General features: G+C 39.5%; 1 protein-coding gene across 1 annotated transcript; it reads right to left on the minus strand.

Moving 5' to 3' along the window:
- Positions 1–294: 294 nt before the first annotated feature.
- Positions 295–24566, minus strand: FGL1 (fibrinogen like 1). Its single transcript, XM_054566131.1, has 8 exons — positions 24499–24566; positions 19669–19748; positions 17388–17568; positions 8435–8594; positions 8081–8178; positions 4760–4848; positions 4411–4598; positions 295–649 (listed from the first exon to the last, which is right to left on the minus strand). The coding sequence occupies exons 2-8, from the start codon at positions 19738–19740 to the stop codon at positions 490–492; spliced, it is 948 nt and encodes a 315-aa protein (XP_054422106.1). The 5' UTR covers positions 19741–19748; positions 24499–24566; the 3' UTR covers positions 295–489.
- Between the last annotated feature and the right edge of the window lie 334 nt (positions 24567–24900).

Below are 24900 nucleotides of genomic sequence, written 5' to 3' on the forward strand. Positions count from 1 at the left end.
AAAAATGTGAGATACTGTTTTATAGCAACTGCGATCCTGGGTTGTATTTATAAGAGTGCCGACTCTGTAGATAGAGACTTGAGTTCAAATCTCCGCTCATAGTATTTATTGTCCACGTAGTTGACTTGGCAACCCATTATTTGCTAGATTTTTTTATGTGCATATTCAAATGTATTCACACTTAATTTATGATGTATGCATGCTTGTGCCATCTCTCAGGTTGGCATATGTTCTATGTGTTTTATTTTTGTTCAGCATAGCTCTTATCATATCCCTCCGTACATAGCAATGCAATAAATATTAACATGCCCTGCCTTTATTTGGTGTATATCACACAATTTCTGTACATTAAGTAACAAAGGCAAGTAAGAATGAAAAGTAATACACATAACAATTACAATCATCATCCATGTACATGTTCAGAATGGCTACTTTTCAAATCACTTTAAACCAAGATGATTTGCAGAGATAAAAGCCCAAGGGGAACAATTAAACAACATTGGAAACAAAATCATTTGGCCTAATTCTCATAACCACGGATTTCAAAGAATACCACCACCCATGCCAGGTGTGCCAGACAATCCCATTGTCAGTGTTGGCGTTGTAGGGACCCTGGTAGTACAACCCATTCAGGTTTGCAGAGTGACACCTAGTGGGAGAAAAAATAAACACAGGACAATCAGACCAGATGGTTCCGGCAACCTTGTATTTTGCTAGCAAATGACCAAAAACATCTTAACTATAAATTCTGCCACTTTCAGACAAGGAAATATTTATTGCTTCTCAGAAACCATGATTTCTCAGCAGTAGATTTTTTTTTCTTTTTTAACTGATGGGTTTCAGTGCCGTAACAAACCTGAGGATACAAGTCCGGCCACTTGTAGTGAGTGTACTGATAAAGAAGCATTTTTGCGCTTAAGAGCCTTTAAACAAAAAAAGGAAAACAAGTGTAGAAAAGCGTAGCCTTGTAATCCTCTGCCTGAGCAAGAACGGGGTGGTTTCACAGAGTGAGGTGTGGCTCGGTGCCCTGCCGACGGCTGCTCTGATAATTTGCGCCTACACGTTCATCTCCATCTGCTGCCAGGACGCAGCATTCACAATTCAAACTTTCTCCCTCCCTTTTTAAAACCGCTAGCATAACAATTATTTTATCCTTGAGGATAAGAAGACAAAAAGCCTAAACCCACCATTTAAAGTTTTCCCAGCTGTCAGCCCATAATCATTTGTCTGAACTGCTGTGTTAATTTTTTACCCTGACATACTGCTCCAATCTAGACAAGTTGGTTATCAATTTTAAAAAGTCCTCCTTCTTCCTTTTATATTTGTAAATTTTGTCCCTGATATGGACAAAACTAAGAATATGTGATAATTTTCGGTGCACTGTTAGGAAATGGATTGCTACATACTTCTTTATTGATATAACCAATGCCAGGATATCAGGCATTAGGATATAAGGCAAACATCACAAAGGATAGTTCTGAAAATCTTTGGAAAGCACCCAGATTATTGAATAAAAAAAAACCCCACCTTACAGTTTACCCATAAATGGCAAGTAGTTGGCTTGGATCATCCACCCCACTCAGTGATTCCCTCTCGCTGACCGCCCTGAGAGCCCTCCTAAATCTAAATGGGTGTAGCTAACTGAAAACATGTACACTAACTCTGAAGTGCCAAGAGCATACCGTGTTTTTGAAACTGCATGGGAAGTAATGTCAAAAAAGAAAACACTCTAAATCGAGCCTCCAGAATATATATTTTGGTGTATCTCTGTCTTCCCAGAGCCATCCACTATACACACTTTTTAAACTTGGTCTGTGATTTGAATCCCATTAGGAATCGACTGTATGGCCAACACAGGAAATCTTTGCTATTCTGAGACTAAGTGTCCAGCATCTTTCCATTTCTAACACCCTGAACTTGCACCCAGATTGGGAGATGGCTGGGCCTCCCTCAGCGATTGACTTGCTATGTGAAGAAAGAGTGGCTTGAAGGTGCATAATTATGAAGTGGCAACATTTCATGCAAGTTAGAAAAACTATAATAAGTCCTGGCTGGTGTGGACTCAGTGGACTGTGTGCCAGCCTGAGAACCGAAAGGTCACAGGTTTGATTCCCAGTCAGGGCATATGCCTGGGTTGCAGGCCAGGTCCCCATTAGGGGGCACGCAAGAGGCAACTGATTGATGTACCTCTTGTACATTGATGTTTCTCTCCTTCTCTTTCTCCCTTCCCCTCTCTCTAAAAATAAATAAATAAATAAAATCTAAAAGAACATGATTGATACTTTTTTTAAAAAGAAAGAAAAACTATAATAAGGAGGAAAATGACAATAAAGTTAACCTGCAGTAGTGGCAGGCATGGTAGAAATAACTCCAAGCCTCTGGAACAGCTGGCTTTTTCTCCAGCTTTTCTGCTTTTCCACCTGCACAGCCTTATCATCTCCACTCACTCCAAGGATAACGCATGCTCCTTGGGTGACCCCAGCCACTGAATTGCCTGTCCTCCCCAAACCGCCATCTTTAAAGTTAAGAAAATAATTTCTTTGCCCAAGATAATATGTGTGCATGTATCATTCAGGCACAATAAAAGCCAAATGACTGAGCAGCAGGTACATGGTTTGGGTCTTACGTTAACATTGACCGATGTAGTTGTTATTCCTGCATATGGAATTGTGTTAAAAATCAAACATGAAGGGATGTTTGCAACTTTGTGAATTATAGGTATGTTTGCATAGTGCTGATAATTTTTATGTGATTGTAACTTAGAAGGACAGGGGAAGAAAAAAAGGAGAGAAAGGGAAGTTAGCCAAAGATGGTTTCTAAAAGAACAAGAAAATCACTAGGGAAAAAACTGTCATGCCCTTTGACTTGCTAAGTAGGAAAGATAACTTTGACTCTCTGTCCCCTCTCACTGGTGTATGTGCTTCAGTTCCCTTGCAAATGACCAAAAATTAAATGTACTCATACTTCTAGAAAAGCAAAATCCAGAGAAAATTCTGTTTTTTACAACTTAGATTCAACTTGATTAGCTGCATCTCTACAGAATCTGCCATTCTGAAATCAGCACCTCTCAGTAACTTTTGTTCCTACTGAGGACTCACAATTTCAGGGGAAATTAGCGTATGCCTGGCATACCTCCAGTTTGTAAGATAGAGGATTCTTAAAACACTTTAAAAGTGCTTACATAACAAAAGTGTTACAATTTGGATTATGGAATTTACATGGATAGTCCTCAATTACTTGGACAATCGGACATTTCATAAATAATTACTAAAAATTCTGCAATGGAAAGTTTACACGTCCAGATAATTTGAGGCGGCCCGTGTCTTCCAAAGAGAAAGGAAACTGTTCAAAGCTCGAGCACTGCCTGATGGTCTGAGCACAGCTGCTTTGCAGATCAGGCCTGTCAGGTAATTTTTAAAGGAGACTGTATGAAGTTTCCATGTCCGCCTTACATCTGTAATTACAACAAAGGGAGCTGCCTGGAAACCACTTCGGGTGGCGAAGAGTTCAAGGAATTGGGGATATCTGGCCTAGCGAAGAGAAAATATTGAGGAATGCAATCAAAACCATCTCAGCCAGGGCCTGAAGATTATGTTGAAAAGGAACTGCAAGTACTCTGTAGCTACTAAGGAAAAAACTGGCAAAGTATAAGGAGGCAGATGTTAGGTTAATAAATGAAGAAACTTAATACAGTCAACAATGGAATGAGCTTGCTGATTAAAAAACATTAAAGTATTCAATCAGAGGGGTGGAATTAGGGTTCAGAAATATTGTAGAGAAAATTTCTGCACTGGAAACAGCTTGGGTTCAGTGATTTAGTGTAAGTCACAGGAATTGAAAAGTATTATGTGTTACAGAGAAAAATTTACGACAATAACATGACCATTTCATATGATGGGAGAAGGTGAAGAGCTACTCGCAGATTAGAAGGCTAATATTTTTCCCATATGTAAATGCTCGCTCCTGTTTTTTGCCATGTATAATGAGCACTTTTTTGCCCAAAATTTTGAAGGAAAAATAAGGATACACATTATACATGGGTATATTGATTACATAAATGGGTATAATAATCCTGTGTATAATGTGCACAAAACCATGGGTGCACAGTATACGTGGCAAAATATGGTATTTCTTTGTGTCAGTTTGTGGTCTACTGTTTATGATAGCAATCTCACAATTCAGTTTGCAAACTGAATTTGGTTTATTTCTAAGACATACCTTTCATGCTTTATTCATGTACGCAATGAACAAATCCTCAGAAATACTTCATCACTGAAGAATTCTAACAAGGATGATTTCTTAACAATACCGGTACAGAAGATCAACATTACCTCATATAGGTATTAAAAGCAATGCCCAGCAGTGAGATATCATCAATGCCATTACAATTATGTTTGTAAAATGTCAAACCTGTTAAACCACCAGCCAGACTGATCTTCTTCTGCACAGTTCCCATGGTAGTTGTCATTATCTCTGTCCCACGTGCTGAATTTCATTCTTTGATGACTACCCCACCATTGCACCTCAGGGTCAAATTTCACTGCAAGTGAGTCTCCAGCTGTTCCAGAATATTCTCCCACATTCAACTCATAGGAATTCTAAAGGAAGAGGCAACTTCCACTGTTAGCTGTCACTATTTAAAAAGTAGGCTTATTTAATAAATGAAAGAATTCTATATTTTTGTTTCTACTGACTTCAGAGTTTAGCTTGTAAGTTTTAAACATTAATTTGTGGTTTTCTTATTTGAAAATGTTAGTACCTTTTCATCTCTGACTTTGAAAATTTTGTATTGGGCATAACGGCTATTTTTTTCAAAATCTGCAAGGTCGATTTTTAAAGTGTAGTCTCCTAGAAAACAACAAAAACAACAAATTGTAGTTTGTTTATTTTATGTGTGAGATAACACTGACTTACTGAGGCTTAAAAAAAATAATGGCTCTGTTTTACTTAGACCAACTCCTAAGTTGGTTTTTCAAAAAATAAACAGTGACTCTATTGTGTTTACAACACGAATGTTTTATTGTATATTTTCCTTGAAAAAAAGGAGGGACACAATATTAAATATTACATATTAAATATAACAAACAATATTAAATATAAAAAATTTCTACTACCATCTATCATAGGTAAAAGCTAGTGCAATTTACTTTGCAAAGAGTAACAGAAAGTAAGTCATTATTAAGTTAATAGATTAAGAAATCTAACAATGAAAGAAAAGGAGTTTTAAAAAGTTTCAATGTTATGTTTTTTCTTAATTGCAGTAAGAATGCTGATCTTAAATATAAATAATGACTGAATAGTTAGTATCTTCAAGTAATCATCTTTTTTTTCTCATTGTCCCATCCTTTGCAAATAATGAAGACTATGACTTTTTCAGAAGCACAACTACTATGTCAGGAACATAGAAAGTTATGAATCAGACTAACTGTTGAATAGCACATGCTCTATCCTCCTACTTTAATAAATAGAATTTCACAGTGGCCTGTAACACTGGGTTTGAATTTGGAGCCTCGGACTTCCAGGTTCCAAGGTAGGACGTGGGGGCCCAGGAGAGAGCCCCATGACCTCGTCACGGGGGGCCTGGTCTCCGGTCTGCCTCCCTTCTCCCCACTTCTCTATCTCCATCGCACACACAACGGCTTGTCCACACTTGTGGACTTCCCAGACTGCATGTCCAAGCTCTGTTTACACTCACAAAGGAGCTGCTCCTTCACCTCCCCTCAGGCTGAGGGCCGCGCACACCAGCAGCACAGCCTCCCCACGGGGCAGACGAAGTAGCATGAACGGGTCCTGGAGACAAGCTCAAGGCTGTTTGAAATGCTGGGTCCCCTGTTACTGGAGTGAGCCTAGGATGGGGTGTGCGCTCCCGCTGACCTTGGCACTTTGGTCCCACAGGTTCCTTCTCCTGTGGAGTTCTCCAAAGTGAGTTCCAAGGAAGAGACCCTCTAACCTGAACAATAGACAGTAAAGGGCCCACGAGCCAAGACTGTGCAGTGGACAGACTGTTTAGTGGACGGGAACAGCAAGGCAGGCTGTTAACTCTCCCACAGAAATACTTAGCATTATGGAAGAGATATAAAGGCAGTCTCAGATTTTAGGCAGCCATCTAAATATCTCTTAGGTCATTAAGTAAACCAAAATGCAATTACAGACCATTTGTAAATTACCTTTATTGCAAACACTTCCAGTTGAAATTTTGTGATGGGGCTAAAGCTATTTTCAAAGGCAAGTGCTTAGCCTCAAGCATGCTCGTGATTAAGGAATGCAGGGACAAAGGTATTTTTCCCCCTTAGGATGATGTGATATGTGGCTGTGAGGCCTAGAACGGATAAATTCATTTTTGCTACCATCAGAGTAGCCAGGCTGAATATTAATCAAAAGAAGAGGGGGAAGCCAATGTGTTGGCAAATTGCACCTGGGCAACTAAGTACTTAATAATATTTCAAAAAATAATAAGCATGAATTTTGTGCATTTAGAAGGCACTAAGAGTTACTTTTGGGGGTTTCCACAGTTTTGACAAGATATCTATTAATGTGCGAAAGAAACAGAAGCTGATATGATAAATGTTATATACCTATCCAAAAAAAAAAACAATTAAAAGTAGGATAATAAGTATGTTAAAATTTAGACAGCATTAGACACCAGAAAGGACCAACAAAGAAAGTATTAGGCTTCTAGGATTATCCCTCTTCTCTAAGCTATTATTCCAGTGTCTCAAAAAGCCCTGTAATTATAATCCTACTGACTGTTATGAATATAGAAACACCAGTTGCTTTCCTTAACTTGGATGGAACCAAGTAAAATCCTTGCTCTTACAGGCAATGCATTGCTAGTGTGGTCTGTCATGCTTTCTTGAGCAATACAGGTGCCTCTTATGAAATATTTAGAATCGAACCTAAGAGGAGCTGCCTAGAATATCGCACTGTAAATGAGGTAAGGAAGACAGTAGGTTGCAGCAAAAGAACATGGAAAGAGAAACATGGAAAATTTGTTATCAAAATAATGACATTTAGACAAATATTGAACACTACTTAAAGATAGCCATGCAAAAGTATATAGGGGAAATCATACAGAGTTCTGCAATTTACCTTGAAACATGTCAAAAAAATAAAATGAATTGGTGGAGAGATTGATGGATAGATATGAGAAAAACAAGTAGAGTAAAATTTTCAAGTAGAGTACAGATGGTAGGTTAAAACTTCTTTCAGTGTGGCTGTATCTTTGAAATTTTCAAAATGAAATTTGCATGAGAGATGCATTAGTGTAGTATGGTATTTGATTGCCAAAACAGCCCCAATTGCCCCACTTCTTCATCTTCCCCTTAGCTGGGTCTTTGTAAGCCCACCCAGGAAGTCTATGTCCTTTCCCCTTACTGCTGAGCTGGCCCTGTGACTTGCTTTCACCAATAAAAGGTGGTCAAAATGACTAGGTGCCAGTTCTGAATCAAGAAACTTAGATACTTCTGCCCTCTCTCTTGGAACTCCTGCAACAAGCACAAGGTCCCAGCTGGCAGCTGGAAGGGGTGTGGCCATGCGGGGCAGAGCTGAACTGTTCCACCTGAGGGCCTAGACCGCAGCCTCCAGCTGACCAAAAAGCTGAACGCAGAACTAGGAGCAAGCCCAGCCAGTCTCCGCAGAGCACAGCCCAGAGCAGCAAAACCACCCGGGCAACGTGTAGGTCTGTGAGGAAAAACAAGTGGCTGGGATTTTAAGCCACTCAATTTTGAAGTGGCTTGTTACACAGTATTGTGGTGGCAATAGGTAACTGTACCTTAGCTATATTTTGAGGCACTTAAGGCATATAAAAAGGAATGATTGTGACATTCTATTTCTTGCCCAGAAATAGAAAATACATATATGAGAAATCCCCCCCGGCCCTAACCCAGGTCTAGTTTTCTTTTTCTCTATTCTCAGTTTTAAGCAGCCACATTTTACAAAGGGAATTATTGCCCAAAAGGGGCCGTTGCCATCTGCAAATTATAGTAGTTACTTAATTAGCTCCATTGCCTATAGTTTAGTGAAAAACATTTTAGTGCTTTTTATTTTATTTCCAATGAATTTGATATTAGGCAAATCTTACCTTGTGTGGTTAATAAGTGAAGATTTTTATTACCCAGCCAATATTCACCATTTTTTTGGACAAAATTTCCAAAGCCATTTTCATAGTCATCCCAGCCTCTAAAACATTTAAAGTGAAAGCTGATTTTAGCAAAATCCAAACAGCCCTTTGCAATACCCAAGGTGCCCACCCCACCTCACTGCGCCTCCAACACCCAGTATTTTCTTGATTTGTTAATGCGCTTTCAGTTATTCTGACTTAGAGAGAGTGAGGGTCTGTCTAATTAGTAGAATTTAGGACAGGACAAAAGGGCTGACGCATTACGAAGTTTACATTTTCTACTTCACATAAATCCTTATGCCCTAATTAGCGCACCTGTTAAAATTCTCACTGCCGTCAGATCGTCTCTGAATTACAGTCCATCCTCCTCCGTCAGACATGTCACAATAGACAGGGAACTCTGCCGGGCTCTGGAGAGGTTTGATTTTGTAAAATCCACTGCTCTTGTGCCCGTCATTGAAAATCTCTGAACAATCTGTTTGTAAAACAAGATAATGCAACATTTGTTATGTCTTTTTTTTTAAAAAAAATAAAGGGAGCCTCTGAATGAGATTACTCAACTAATGCAAACAGATAAACAAATAAGGTAGACGATCCGCTTTTAAAAATTGCATCTTGTACATTTTCCAGTGGATATTAACAATGCCATTTCTTTTCCTAGTATTTAGTTATCATCTAACTCCTTGATACGATCATGGCGGGGGGCTGGGAAGAGTGAAATAGGAACCTGGTTTCTCATTGTTAATTTTTGGAGAAAACAGTTTTTTAAACTATATGTGTTTAGTTAATATGTTACAGTTTATATAAGTGGAACTTACAGATTTATCAGACAGAATAGTGGACCTTATTTCTCCTATGAAGCTAAAATGAAAGTAGAAATATAACACTAAACAAATAATATGGGTTATCTTGACTTAGAGCTTTACAAATAATTCAGAACATCTGGAAATGAACTCAAAATAGGAATCATCCTGTTAGATTCTTACAATCTCCCAGTCTTGCCAGATTTTTTAATAAACCACTGAAGCTTCTAGAAGTCCGTGTATTCTTAGACATTTTTGCTAAACACTGAATGTTTCTACCATTCTTTTTCTCCCAGCATTCTTCTTTGCCATGGTACTTCTTTGACCATGGAAGTAAACATAGATACCAGTTTGTCACCAAAAAGTAGTATCTGTTTCTTAAACTACTTGAGGGTGAGATAAATTAATATCATTGAGTCTCATATGGGCTGATCTGTGCAGACTTAAGAGAATATGGTGAGTACAGACTTCATATTGTTTAGATGCCCCAGAAGCTATGGTTTACGGTGGCTGAAGTATTGGCCATGATACAGAGATAGTTTCAAGGATACTCATTCAGTATTTTTATTCAAAATACTCATTTTGAATAAAAATATTTTCAATACTATAATATGACATTACAAACTTTCATATTTCACTGGTATCATTTTGTTAATATCTTTTAAATTTTTTTTCTCTTCCTGATTGGATAATTTCATTCCGTTAGCATATTTTTAAGCTCTTTCTTCATTTTCATTGTTTTGATGCCAAATTGTCTACAACTCTGATTTGTTACTAACAAAACACACTCCACTTTAAACAGGTTGAGTAGGCAATATGAACCAGAAGAGAAAAAACACAAAGAAACTTAAGTCACTTTCCAAAGCCCTCCCCAAGTTGAGAACAATACCACACTATTGCTTTGGTAAAATGATCATCTTTGTAATGATTTAGGCTTTATTCACATACTTATTTTTGAGATTCAGAAGCCCAAATGGTCTTTATGCTGCTGAATTATTTTTCTAAATGCCGTTTGTCAATTAAACAAAAAGTAAAACAATAGGAAAATGATTACCTAAAATTAGTTCAATTTTTGCTCAAAAGCTTACATCTTGTGGTCAAATATATTGCAGGCCCGTTTTCATTAAAGTAGGCAGATTTCAACTTCCCTTGTTAAGAAAAAGAACTCCTTGTTTACTTTTTAAACTTTTACCAAAATGCTGAATAGTAAGGGCTCTTAAGGTTCAGACTATTTTCTAGACAAATATGGAAATAATTAGCTATACTGTATGCCTCTGGAAAACTTTGTGAATATAGAGTTTTCAGCCAACATTTCCTATTTGTTTTTATTTTATGCCAAATATGAGTTTGTTTGTATTTTTTAAAAATCTTTTCTTCTTCCAAGTGGAAAATGTCAAACACAACTTAAGATCCAGAGGAAGGCTTTCAACAGGGAAAAGCAAAACAAAACAAAGCAAAAAACCCATCCAACTTATAATTCAAATAAGCACTTGCTTAGCAAATAAGGTAGGGATCCTGCCTTGGGGACATGGGACTTAACGTTGCCATTGCAGGAAAGCCTAACAATGTAGAGTTTTGAATATTAGCTAGATATTTAAAACTATAATTTTCAAAATGTTTAGACCCACTCAGCTCTCTGGAAAATAGGCAGGAGAAGGGTAGAGGTAAAGGTCTCTCTCTGTGTTCATAGGAATTAAAAAAAAAAAAGAAAAGAAAAGGATTTTTGGATACTTATGTAATACCAGAACGAGGCCAAGTCTCCCTGCCTCATTGACAAACACGGCATTAAACTGGGTGAGGAGAATACTCGCTTTGATCACGCAGGAAACAAACTGCGCTGGAAGTCTGAATGTTTCAGCTTTTCATAAAGTGGCATGACAACCTGCCAAGTGGGCTCTTTCCTCTTGGCCCACAATGGAGGCTGAGCTTCAAGCTGAGAATGACAGGCAATAAGCATTGGACATTCTAAACTCAAAGGCCAGCAAGCGGTTGGCCGCCCTCTCCACCCTCCATGAGGCACGTTGGGAATGCCAGACCTGGCCGTCCCACGGCCATTCCCAGCCTCCAGGTGACAGGAGAAGGAAACATAAGAGGAGAACCTCTTACAGTCCCTTGGAGACTGCGGTATTCTTATGGGGTGGGGTGGGGTGAGTGCGCGCTCTCTCCTGAAAACCAGGGAGTCTCCCCTTATCCCAGGTTTCACTTTACATTGATAATTACTTGTGGTCAACTGTAGTCTGAACATATTAAATGGAAAAATGGACAAATAAGCAATCCCTAAGTTTTAAATTGTGCGCCGTTCTAAGTGGCGTGATGAAGTCTCGTGAGCCGTGCTGCATCCAGCCTGGGAGGACCCTTTGACCAGGTCCCCACGCCGTACGCACTCCCCACCCCCGCACCCGTTAGACAGGGAGCAGCTTCTCTGTGATCATGTCGCCTGTCTCAGTGTCAGTATTGCAGTGCTGGTGTTCATGATCCTTATTTTATTAATAATGACCCCAACGCCTAAGTAGTGTTGTTGGTCATTTGCATATGACAAAGAGAAGCCGTGAACTGCTTCCGGAAGTGAAGAAGTATGTATGGATAGGAAAAAACATAGTACCTATAAGGTTTGGCACTACCTGTTGATTCGGGCATCTGCTGGGTGTCTTGGACTTATTTCCTGAGGATGAGGGGGGACTACTCTAATGGCGTAGCTGACATTCATTGAGCTAAATGCTAAATGCTTTTGTAATCATGTACATATGTGTTAATTCATCTGATCTTTTCAACAGAGAAACAGGGATTCTCATCATTCCCACTATGCAGATGAGAAATATGAGACACACAGAGGAAAAGGGACTTTTCAAGGACCACAGCTGGCAACGTGGGCAGCTGGACTTCAGAACAGGCTTCCGTGTCTACACCTTACCACTACCCAGGCTGTAAGAGGCCGTCTCATACAGACAGGCGCCCCCTGCGGAAGGGGACACGGTGAAGCCAGGGGTCTTGTTGGCTCAACAAATGTGATGCCACAGGCCTGTTGTGAATGTCACCAATTAATGTGAGTTTGGTACGATAAACTTTTAATTTAGGTACATAATTCAATAGCACCAAAAACTTTAAAAAGATGCATTTAATTATATGCTATATAAATATCATGCAGTTTGTGCATTGTATGCATAAATTGCTAGGTTATATGTAAACAGGTTTTTTTCCTACCATGAGATGAATTAGAATTCAGAAAATAATTAATTTAATAGTAACATAGTAACTTGTAAATGAGAACAAAGAAATTTATGTTTCTATAGATCATATGCATGAATATTTTTTAAGTTCAAGGACACCGAAAACATAAATTTTGGTGTGAGCAAGTTCTTATATATTTCATATTATATATAACTATATATAATACATGCTTAGTATATGATTTTTTTTTTAGAATTTGTGTTATTATATATTTTACTTATGAAGTGTTTGCCTTCAGCAGGCTCTCTAGTTCCATCCCTATATGCTGAAAAATAAAGTACAATTGAGCTGTATTTATATTTTATAACTTATTCCTCCCTCTCCTCCTTCATGCTTGCATCAATATGAAAAAAATTAAACATGGATCTACTGACTTCAGGGGTTTTTTAGGTGTTAATTAGAAACAGTCCTCTATAATGTCTTTTTCTATTGTTATATGGATTATGATGTTATAAGAAGCACATGGATTCCACCCACATCACTCTTCTGCCTAATTCCTGTCTATAGAGTCAGTCCTGCTCTGACCTTGATATTTTAATTTTGTAGTAACTGATTTCTTGCCTTATTCCATGGTGACCTCCTGTTTCCTAAAGTCTCCTTCCAGCCCCCCCAACACAGAGATCGGACTTTTAGCTCCTAAACAGGATTGATAACGCAGTCCCAGCAACACACATCCCATTGCCCGCCTCCTGCCATTATCTGACATCTGAATCTGTGTTAACCACCTGCTCAGATGGTGTCTGAATAGATACCATGATCTTGAACTTGGTTTGGAATTTGGAATAATGGTACTCCTTCTGCATCCATCAATTCCTTGCCTTTGGGGTCAACGTTGTACCTAGTTTTGGATCCACATACCTGTATGGTCGTCCCTAGAATAAGCAACCTGTTGCCTCTCTCTCAAGTTGTCCTTCTAATATCTACCTTGTTATTCCCCATGAATCTATTTGAAGTGTTTGTACTCACTTTCTTTCACCTGATCTGTTCCACCAATTAAATTTAAAAAATTGAACATTTACTATACGCCAGTCACCATGTTAGGCACTGAAAATACAAGCAATTAGGTGGTTTAGCAGGAGAGATTACGCATGCTGTGACAATACTCCAGGATGAGTGCTAGCATAGAAGAGTGGAGGGGACTTTCGGAGGGCCTATGCCAGGCCTCAGGGTCTGAAAAGTTTCTTGAAGGCTAAACTGAGATCTACTATCTTTTAATAGTAGGAGTCGGCCCAGGAGGAAGAGGTTGAGTAGAGGATGTTCTAGATCCCAAAGGGACCCATGCAGAGTTCTGAAGGCTCAGGAGAGCAGGGTGCTATTGAGAAATTGAAATAAGTTTAGTGTACCTAGAATGAAACATGCAAAAGAGACACATGACAACAGATAATGTCCAAGTTCTGGTTCTGCCATTTACTTCTGACGCTGCCTCCACAAAGCCTGTCTCATAAATTAGCAACCGCTCTGTCAGAGCAAACCCCTCCATCGCCAAACACGCTTTCACCTCAGCTCGTCCTTAGAATCAAAGGCTCTCCTTCATGCTTTTCTTATATTCTCTTCTCTCTCTTTCTTTTGTACCACCCCCACTTTCCTCTTCTCTCTAGCTCTGATCATGCACGTGGGGGTTTTCATCGCTGCTTCTTCTGATCTCCCCTCCCCATCCCTGACCCCTTTTTTGATCTACAGGATAGAGAGAGAGCAACAGGGGCTGTCAAATTCAAGGTCATGTGGGAGGTTGTGTCAAACTTAAATGACAAAGACTGTACATCCATCCTCCCTGAGGAAATTGGAACGGGAGAGACATAGACATGATACATAAATTTGTTCATTTTTGTCAGGATCCCTTCCTGTCTTATACCCAGTTTCTTGTGTAACACAATTTACCTTTGAAATATTTTTTAAAATGACAGCTATGCTATGAGCTGTGTGGCAGGAACAGCTCTAAATGCTTCATACTGTGCATTCACACTGTACCCTCACAAAAAAATCCTATAAACCAGACACCGTTATTATCCTCATTTTACAACTGAGAAGACTGAGGCATAGAAAAGTCAACTTGCCAGAAGGAACACTGCTGGTAGGACTGCAATCCCTTCTTCAAACAATAGGCAAGACAACCTTGGTTCCAAAACAGAGTTATTATGTGTTCAGGTGACTAAAGAGCAGGGACATCCAGAGAGGGCAGATCCAGGCCATTGTGACGGAGCCGAGCCAGGGTGCCTTCCCCTCACCGTCGCTGTCTCAGCCTCTGTTGACTCTCTAGGAGACGTCACCCGCAAGAAAGATCCGGTCAGACTTCCATCATTAGAGTCGGTTGTGTCAAAACATGCGAATTTTATGGGTTGTGTGTCTGGTTTCACTCTCCCTGAGCCCTGGGGAGCCCTGACTAAAGGCACTGCCAGTCACCTGTCTTTAATAAAGCACCACCTCTCTGGGCCAGAAGCTGAGATCTCAGGCAATGCAAGGTGTATTAGCTTGCCATAATAAGTACCATAGATGGGATAGCTTCAGCAACAGACATCTGTCTTCCCACAGCTGTGGAGTGTGGGAGTTCAAGGTTAAGGTGTCAGCAGGTTGGGTTTCTCCTGAACCCTCTCTCCTTGGCCAGCAGGTGCCTGCCTTCTAGCTCCATCCCTACGGGCTTTCTTCTGTGCGCCCACATCCTTGGTGTCTCTCTGTGAGCCCAAATTCCCTCTTCTTATAAGGACACTGATCCGATTGAATTAGGGCCCATTCTGATGGCCTTGTTTTAACTTAATCTTCTTCACAGGCCCTGTCTCCAAATATAGTCATGTTCATAGTGCTTCAACACACAAGTTGGGAGGTGGGGGACAGAGCTCAGCCCATAAGGGCAGGGGGTCGTCAATCACATGGCCTTCTGACCATTCTGGTTACCCCCTTCTCTGTGAATCGTTTCTGTCATCCACAAAGATTGACCTGTTAACCCAGTGAGACCTTACTCTCCAACCTGGGTCTTTTCGACCTTTCCCACCATCTCTGGTTAGGTGGCTGAAGCCTGCTGGGTGGATACGTGATGACATTTCAACCAGGCCTCAAACTTCATCCAATGAAAAGGCTACTGAACTGCCACAGACCCCAGCTCCTTGCTAAAGTAAAAGCAAAGCCTTCTGTTTCGCGACTCCAGCATGCCTTAGCCTTTCTCAGCCTGACCTAGTTCTGCTCTGGTACAATCTCTTCCACAGCCAGCAGCAAGAGCACCAATCCTTTTCAACCTTGTAAGGATTCACATTTAATTGGTCCGCAGCGGAGCCTGTTTGCAGACAGTTTCCCACGAGTCTCTTGCACTTCTGTACATGCTGCAAGCAGAGCTTATGTTCTGGAATATTTTTTCAGGGATGTTTGTAGAGTGAATGTCCTTGGAAGACAGAGACAGTGTCTCCCTCAAGAGAAGGGGGCAGGTGTTTGCTGTCTACCCTCACGAAGATAACATCTCTGTGGGCAAAAGTTGGGCAGGTTTTCTTATCATCCATTATAAAAGACAGTTTCTGTATACTTAGGATTCCTCACCGGTGACATAGCCCCCTGCCTGCACATTTTCCACCTGGATTATTCCACGCTGCAGGCAAGGGACACTCACACAAACATGACGTTCGTGGCTCTGACCCAGGAGTCTCCTATCTTCCACCAGAGTCCCCGAATCCACGGCCAGCTAACTTGTTAATCTGCAAATAGAGTAAAATCTCTGACTTGTCGCAGTTCTTAATGGGCATCAGTCAGCATTTTAAAAGGTCACCAGGCGATTCTAATGGCTGAGAATCACTGCTTTCAAGGAACCTCTACTGATTGCACTTCCTGTTTGATTGCTTTCCTGAGCCTTTTTTCATAGTCTGGCCTAATCTTCACCTACCTAGCTCTCTTCAAAGGTTCCAGTTCCTGATTCTTTGCCCCTGTGACTGATTCAGACAGTCCCTTGGTTTTCCGAGTCTGTTCTCGCCAGGACTGCCTTTGGTTCCTCCACGTTCTATGCCCCAGATCCATGGGCCATCCTCCCCTTATCTTACATTCATTCATTCTGGTGGCTCTGGCTCCCTTCCGACCCCTAGAAGGGGAAGGGCAGTTGTACTGCAAGGGTAGAGGAGAGAGGATAGAGGATCAAGCGGCTGGGCAACAGAGGGTCTGAGCCAAAGGAGAGTAAAGGCTTGGTAAAGAGAGAAAAAGGGAGCGTTTTATTGAAACGGTCTAAGATCCTTACAACTTTTATATCCAACACTAGTGAGTATATCTGGAAACACAAAACAAAGGTGTTTTCATTCTCATCAACTTGGCATCTCTTTAGCCTCGATAGGTTATGTTATAGTCAAATGTATTTCCCAGTTTGCATTTGCTTATCTTGTTATTCTGATCTCAATGTACAGTCTTTCTTTCACTGATGAATGTGAGGACCTACTACGCTCTAGGGACTCTGATGGTCAATAGGGAGAGAAGAGCGCACTAAACATCATCCCAGACCTTACAAAGCACCCTTACAAGTAATTGACCAAGATAAACTCACAGAGAAATTATAATAGATCACAGCAGAAGCTGGATGGGCCATATGAACGAAGCACTTGGATGGCATAATTGTTATTGCTGACAACCCTCTGTTTACTTTAAGAGATGTGTGGAGGAAACAAGGTGACTAGTTTTCTATAGGTAATAATATGTCCAGTGCTATGTACACATGTTGACAGATGAAGATTATTTAGTTTCTTGGGGCAAATACTGGCCTCAACAAAAGGAAAATCACTAAGCTATAAAATAAACACATAAAATAACTTTTTTATTTTTCTAAATAATTCTCATTCTTTTTTCTTCTCTAGCCTTTTATGCTATTACCTTATTTATTACCCTGAGACACGTCAGAGTTTCAGAAGGAAAAACTGTATAAATGAGACAAGAAATGAGACATTTATGAGACATAAATTAATGAGACATAAATAAAAACAAAGCTCAACTGTAAAATTTTGCAAATATAATCTGCCGTTTGCATATTTACAATATGCAAAATTGCCGTTTGCAATACTGATTGAGCATTGATATTAAATGTCCCCTCCAGAGACAGCAGAGGAAAAAGGGAAAAATATATTTGAAGACATTTGAACTTGGTAAAATGCTTCATGCTGCTCGTTACTGGAATAGGAAAAGGTCTTTAGCAAAACCCGAAGTAATCAAATAATTAGCACCGTTACCACGGGTGGGTGTATTATATGTTATTGAAACACTGAAGAAAAATAGATTCTCACCTGCATACTGCCTCTTCCCTCCAAGGTCAACGAAACTGCTGTCCTCTCCTTTATCCAGTAACTGGATTTCCTTCTCATGCAAAAGCTGCTCGATCTTGACCTGTTGCTGCTTGACCCGGGTCTCAAGCAGGCGCACCTGGGCTCGGAGACGCGCCTGTTCCGGGAGACAGTTCTCCAGAGCCTGCAATGCAATGTGCGTCTTGTTCTCATGGAAGACAAGTGACCCTAGTAAGTTGGATCAATTAATGATTCAATTTTGTTCCCAACTCCCATTTCAGAATATTATTCTCAACCGGGAAGTAGTTTGAAAGTTCTAATACTCTTTGTTATTTGAAGGATAAGACAGTATGGTTTATGCTAATACGCTTGAACCAAAAAGTGCTATGATACAAAATAATCTAAGTGATTACGCTAAGGTTTCAGAGTCACTGTCTCATTTGACCCTCATAGCAATTCCATAAAGTAGGAATGGGCTCAGGCCTGAGGAGACAACTTGCTCAAAAATTCCCAGTAGGTAAGAGAAGCCAAGGTTTATATCGGGCTCAGAGTTTCTGTTCTCAGTCTCTATGTGACACTGAGTGCTTTCTCACCGGTAATACAAACTAGGCTTTTGAATGACCTTTTGGTATTAAATGTTTTAAAACTATAACTGAATGCTTATAATCTTAGACACATGGTCATCTTTATAAAGAATGCTTAGTTTAGAGTCTCATATTCTTAAATATCACACCCATCTACCTGTTGCTGAAAATTGTACTGGATTCACTTTAACTTTTTGCTTATTTATTCTGCGGTCCTCCGTCGCTTTTAAAAGGCATGGGAGGATCCTGCGTCTTATAGTTAAGTCACTTACCTTCTCTAAAAAGGCAAATAACCCAAGAATATTGCATGTGAGAGAGTCGATCAGCTCCTTCCTAATGTGTCAGCTGACTGAGCAAACCCTCCAACGACAAAGCGACTGCGGTGGGTGAATTGGGAAGGAGGGTCGCAGAGCGGGGGGGTCTGCTGGGAGGAGGGGCCCGGGAAGCTGCGGGGAAGGTCCCGAGTGATCGATGCTGGGAGGCTTACTGGGGGGACGGGTAAGAAAAAAGGACAAAAAAACACATCTTTGCTATTTTACCTTAACATCTCTATTTGCAGCCCATGTCATGACCTTGTGTGGTACGTGTAAACGTTCACTCCTGAGAAATTATCAGTTGTGTGTCCAAGTGCTTCACACTACTTTTATGTACATTATTTCCTAAAATGGGCATTTGGTTATAGTCAGGAATATTTCCCAAATTATAACTGTATAATTTCCCATCCTTGTCCTTATGTACTACCTCTGTATTTGTTATTCCATAAAACCGAGGACCTACCCTGTCCCGGGGCCTCTGCCAGAGAGTCAGAACAGCACAGTTAGGTTTCCTATTTGGGGCAAAAGAAAGAGGTGCACTGCTTTCCCATGAAGGATTGTAATGTAAATGCAGAAATCTGGCCTCACTACTGAAGGTCCCATCAGGAGAGAAGGCAGACAGGTGGCCGGGCCACGCCTCCCCTCTCCCGGTCCCCTTCGCTGGCTCTCTCCCAGCTGTTCCCGTAGGGCTCTTCCTTACTTGCTCTTGGTTCATCCTCTGGGACCTACCCTCTGAGCCTCCTGAGTCATACCTGTCTGAAAACTGAACAGCCAAGACATTTTATGGTGTTTGGAATCCTGTGTTGCTTTCTAATAATGGGAAATTGGTGGCGATGTTGTTAAACAGAGTGGACTATGCGATTTAAAAATGCCTGAAGGGACTACACAGCAAGTATGTTCAATCTGTATGAAACTGGATATGCAGTGCTCGTAAGCTTAACTTAAAATGTAAGTAAGAGACTTCTTTCTCCCAGAACTTCGAGTAAATGAGTATTTTTACCTTTTCACTCATGAATTCATTGTAATTACTTTCAAATAATCTTTTTAGTTTATGCTAATAGTATTCAATAGTGGAAAGCTCAAGGTCCATTTTAATGAACGGTTTTAAATTTCTAATGTTATGTAACCATCCAAGTAACTCTAGTAAATTAAAAACAGATTTTACCTAAGTGTTGTGAATACTGATTTTTACTTTAAAAAATTTTAAAGCACTTGGTAAGTGCCTATTACGTGGCAGGTGCTGCCACAAACCCTCATTCCAACCCCACCCTTTAGTTAAAAGTTCTTTCAGTGTGACGAGTTACTATAGATTTTCTGCAAAATAAAAGAAAATTCAGGTCAAAGCAGGCACTGTAAACACAACAACAGCTTTTGCAATGAGCTTACCCAGCTTTCCTTGCACATCCCCAGAGCAATGGCGGCAAGGATGAAACTGAACACCTTCGCCATTTTCCCCATCGAAAAAACTGCAAAAACAAAGAGAATTTCATACACTTATTTTCTGTGCATTTTTTAATGATGCTAGAGTTAGGGTCAGACTCAAGGACATCCAGGAGGTCGGGTGAAGTTCCAGGCCATCTGGGAGTCGTCAAGGAAATTCTCCTGGGTGTGCACTGACCTCCCCCAGAGACCGATGCTCTGGCTCAACTACCTTCAATAGAATCCAACCTGTTCAACTGCGAAAACAAAGGAGGGACTCTGGATCTTTGGGTGGTCGAATTGCTGCTTGTACCCAGGTGCTGAAAAGGCTCCCTAAACACAAAGGGTACAGATTTTGGCTGAGCTGCCTCCTAGTTGTGTGGGCTCAGGCAAGTTGCTGAGAGGCTCCCTCTTTCTGAAATGGAAACCCTAATTACTACTTGTAGGAATGTAGCCATTCTAATGTAATGTTTTTAGATAACAAGGCAGATGATAAGTGCAAAATGAATTGGAACTCATTTTGTATATGGAAGGCAGCTTTTATTTTTAAAAGAAGAAAGAAAAAAAAGGTCACAACAAATAGTAAGGTATCATACGTTGTTTTTCTTAATGCCTTAATGTTTAGGCAAGGTACCAAGAAAATATAAAAATGTTAAGCCCTATTTAAAGTTGTGGAGGAAAATTCTTTACCACTTCTCAAGATTTTTAAAAATCAATCTTGAAGTCATCAGACTTGATGAAACCTTTTGCTCATCTTGAAAATAACTTCTGTGTGCTGCCAGTGGGGAGTTTTCATAAATTTTAGAAGCTAAGGAACCTAGGAGGACAGAAATATCTGCATAATCTTAAAAAAAAAAGTAAACTTATGGTTTCTGCTTAAAAAAAAAAACACTGGAATAACCTGAATTATTTGGTAGCTATTTTTATTCCTACAGAACCTATGACCACTTGGTCATTTTAAGTGTCTCTTTCTCAATTTTTATGTAATTAGAAAAATGGTTCCTAAACTTTGCTTCCATTACCATTTCTTGGAGAGCTTTCAAAAATTCTCCATGCCCAGGGATTGAATCAAATATCTAAAGGTGGCACTCAGGCCTTGGAATTTTTTAGACTCCCCTCTGATTGCAGTGTTCAGCAAAGATTGGGAAGCAATCACTTAAGGTCTTAATAGACAAAATTTCCTTCAGTCTATGTTAACAAAGTAGGTAGTTCTTAGTCCTCCTGGGACCAACAAAAGGTTACAGAATGGGAGAGGCATTACTTACATTCAGTCACAAATAGAGTGTTTGGCCATTTTGGAAGTCTTGTAAAATATAATGTAAATTTTTAGAATACGTGAAATTTGTGCACTACAGAGAGTAAAAAAAAGTCTGCTAGATACAACTGTATAATTTTACTTCACACATCATTACATATGTCTGATGTTTTTATATCTTTGTGCCTAGAACTCTACTATGCATTTATAAACACCTTATTTAATCCTCAAATAACTGCACAAGGCAAGTACTATTATCCTCATCATATAAATAAGTTATAGATCAGAGTGGTTAAGCTACTTCCCTAAGCTCACGCAGCTGGTGTATGAAAGATCAAGCACTTGAGTTTCCACCTTGAGGACTCATGCGCCCAACTTGTAGTCTGCTTGGACTTCCTCTATATATACATACAGGGCGGGGCAGAGTAAATTTAGATTTGTGAATATGTGAAACAGCATATCCTTATATTATTATTTATTAGTTATTGTGTTATTTCCCATTTGAACAACTGTAAACCTACTTTGCCCCATCCTATATTTCCCTGCTACCTGCAGGGAAACAAGCTGCGGAGAGGTACAGAGGCCCTTTTACTTGGCCTTCTCCACTGAACATCACCCTCACTCCTGAACAGGGCTGTGACACATTTGCTCTTGGGTCACGGGTTTCTCCAAAGGAACAGGAGGGTCACTTAGCAGGAGAGGAGAAAGCTGCACTAAAGCGGAAACAGTCCTAGGGAATGGTAGCGTCAACGAGCATGCGTTGATCATCTGCTCAGCACTCTGTTAAGCGCTGAGAGAATAAAACAGAGCTTCCCTCAGCAAGGTGATGTTTTACGAAAGAAAGATAAGTAAATATTAACATGGAAATTAAAGATTATATAGATTACATATACATGAAACCATGTGTAATTAAATATAAAAACTAAACACTCCCAGACCACCCCTCAAGACCAAATTAATTACTTCCTCCGCTATGATCACGCTCTATATTTACGGACCAGCGTAGCCTTTACTCACTCAATAAACATTGTGTGCATGCCTGCTGTGTTCCAGGCACTGTGCCAGGCCATGGGATTCTCATTTAGTCAGCTTTTCACACATCCTCTCCAACTGCTCCCCGTACCCATGCTATTTTGCTTAGAGTAAGATTGTTAGATTGTTTTCAATTTATATTTTATTTATTGATTTGAGGTGGGGGGGAGAAAGAGAGAGAGAGACAGAGACAGACAGACAGAGACAGAGACAGAGAGAGAGACATTGATTTGTTGTTCTACTTATTTATGTGTTCATTGGTTGCTTCTTGCATGTGCACCAACCAGAGATCGAACCCACAACCTTGATGTGTGGGGATGATGCTCCAACTGAGTTACCCAGCCAGGCCTAGAGTAAGATTTTTGAAGGCAAGGGCCACACCTTGCTAATCGTTGTGACTGACTCAGATAAAAGTCTAGTTTTCACCTCTGCAGAAAATACTGCCCAGGAGGAGGACTCTTTCTCAGACGGGAAAAGGCAATTTCCTGGCCTCTGCCATCTGTTCATAGTGACAGGCTTCCTCCTCTATGCTTATTTTGGTCAAGGGGAAAACAATGGGCTAAGTGCATTTTGGAAAGTAAGTGTTAATCCAACTTTTAGTTGGGTTGAATACATGAATTTATTTTTCCTGTCTCACAAAACCCTACTCCAGGGCCCCCCTAATTCTCCTGAGCCTCTTTCTTAGTGCCTCATTGTTCCTTTCTTCATATATTAGGTCGAACTATAAGAAATGGAATATGTTTGAACATTCTGACCTACAAAATTAACAATTTTGTATGATTCAGATTAATACGTATTGGTTAGATGAAAAGAACACACTTGAAATCATTGTAGCCTTTTTGCGGAAAGACATAGGTTAAAAATAAAATATTTGTAGCTTATTTAATGAGAGAAAACAATTTGGTAACAGCCTGCTTTTATAAGAATGCTGCCTCCATGTTAATACATTAATATATGTCAATTAAAATATGTTTAAAAATTGCTGACATATAGTCAACACATGAAATCCCTTAGTTCTGCCATAGGCCAATCCTCAGGAGGTCTATCAAAAAATTACAGCTTTTAGAAAAATGTTCCTATAGCTATGTCTGAGCCTGGCTGGTGCATAAGTGACAGTGTGTGTTGAAAGTGCTCTGGCAGATACTGGGAAAGCGTGTAACATATGTACACATTGCTATACCTTAGATTTGGTATGAAATAAAGGGCCAAAGAAATACTTCGGCAGCACTCTTATCTTGGTGTCCTGAAATTCCCGTCTCATTGTCATTAAAATAGTCAAATCTGATCATTCCCAGAGAAAGGAGGCAGCCTCTAGCCTTCAGACCCTTAAACAATAAGACATTTCAAAATGTCATATGTATTTTAATAGTCATTACGTTAATTTGATCATCATTAGAATAATTCCGGAGGATATCTTAAGTCCTCTGAAGTTCCGCAGTGCCCTCATTTCTAATTCTAACCATCTCCTACAGTACTGAAGAAATGTTTAGGTATTAAGAAACTTGCTTTGAAAATCTGGTCTTCATCATTTATCAGAGTAAACCGTTATTATTCTGCAAATCTGGCTTGTGGTAACATTATATCAGATTACTTAGTGCTTCACTATGCAACTAGTTGTATTTCTTTTATAATGTTTTTGCTTTGGGCTGTTTCAAAACTTTTAATTATTGTAAAATAGTTTTCAACTGGCTATTCTTTGATGTACTGTATTATTTGATGTACATTACTCTAAGTCTATAAAGTCTGATTTCTTCCTCACTAAAGTTTTTTAAGTTAGTTGATTATAGTGGATTAAATTTAAGAGCAAAAATATTAAATTTAGAACTTAAAAGTTTTATAGCTAATATATAACTTTTACAAATACAATTATGAAAGTACATTAGTAACATGTAAAATTTTAAAAATGATATGTTTTAAATGAGCTATTATGGAAGAATACAAGATAAAAGAAAGAAAAAGTTATTGAAGAGAGCATGTTTAATAAGTTAGCATTCACAAATGGACTGCAACCTTAATGTAAAACAGTTAAAAATTTACCGATGAACATAGACTTAGAGATTTTTATATGCAATTTTCTTCCAACTTTTTTCTTTTTTTGAAAATGGAAAATAACGGTATCTTTGTTATTTAGCTCAAGAACTGATACTCAGTGCAAGTCTTAGAAAGCCAAATGAGTTTGATCCCCCAAACTGGAAATAAATATACTTTGGAAGTTTTTACATCTGAATTGGAAATTACAATATCGCCCATTAGTTTCCATTTTGTATAAATGAAACTTCAGATCTTATTATTTACATCAAATGCCCATCCAATTAATTCAAAATGTACTGGGAACGAGAAGGAGATAGAATTTGAAATCTCTTTTACAAGGTGCAGAAGCAACCTTTTCTCACATAAGCCTGACCTCCCTCAATAGCTGACAGTCGTTTATTGAGGTCTGCTGAATATCATACCCATAAACTAAATTAGCATTGCTACAATTAGGTAGAAAGTGAAAAGATGTTAAATACCTTCCTAAAGTCAGAAACAGCTCAGGCAAGGTCCAGCCACCTCGCCTGCCAGGGTCCTTTAACTGCGCTCCCAATTTGTAATTGTTTCCCTATTATTTGGTTAGAAATAGGGACGATATTGATTCTGGCTTTAATCCAGTAACAAATATGTGAGGAAATCAGTTTAACTGGAAGGAAAACTAAAAGAGGAGAGTCAAGGACAAACCCAATACTCTGATTTTTTTCTCCTATTTGTATATATTTTTATGAAAGATCCAGTAATATGTCTTTACAAAAATACATCTCTGATTTTTAAACTATTATTGTGCTCATTCAGAGAACTTTTGTACTTTGATTGACTTCAGCAATGCTCCCTTAAAGCTTAAATAAAACCAAAGTTCAGCTGAAGCTTTGCTCTAAAGT

This window comes from Pteronotus mesoamericanus, unplaced genomic scaffold (genome assembly GCF_021234165.1).
Source record: "Pteronotus mesoamericanus isolate MK-2021 breed Mesoamerican mustached bat unplaced genomic scaffold, CSHL_Meso_final contig_169, whole genome shotgun sequence".
In the NCBI taxonomy this organism is placed as follows: Eukaryota; Metazoa; Chordata; class Mammalia; order Chiroptera; family Mormoopidae; genus Pteronotus; species Pteronotus mesoamericanus.

Coding starts and splice junctions, on each gene's coding strand:
- FGL1 (XM_054566131.1), bottom strand. CDS start 19,740: ATGGGGAAAATGGCGAAGGTGTTCAGTTTCATCCTTGCCGCCATTGCT. Junction 17,569..19,668: donor GGATGTGCAAGGAAAGCTGG/GTAAGCTCATTG, acceptor ATTGCATTGCAG/GCTCTGGAGAACTGTCTCCC. Junction 4,849..8,080: donor TCACTTATTAACCACACAAG/GTAAGATTTGCC, acceptor GTTGTTTTCTAG/GAGACTACACTTTAAAAATC.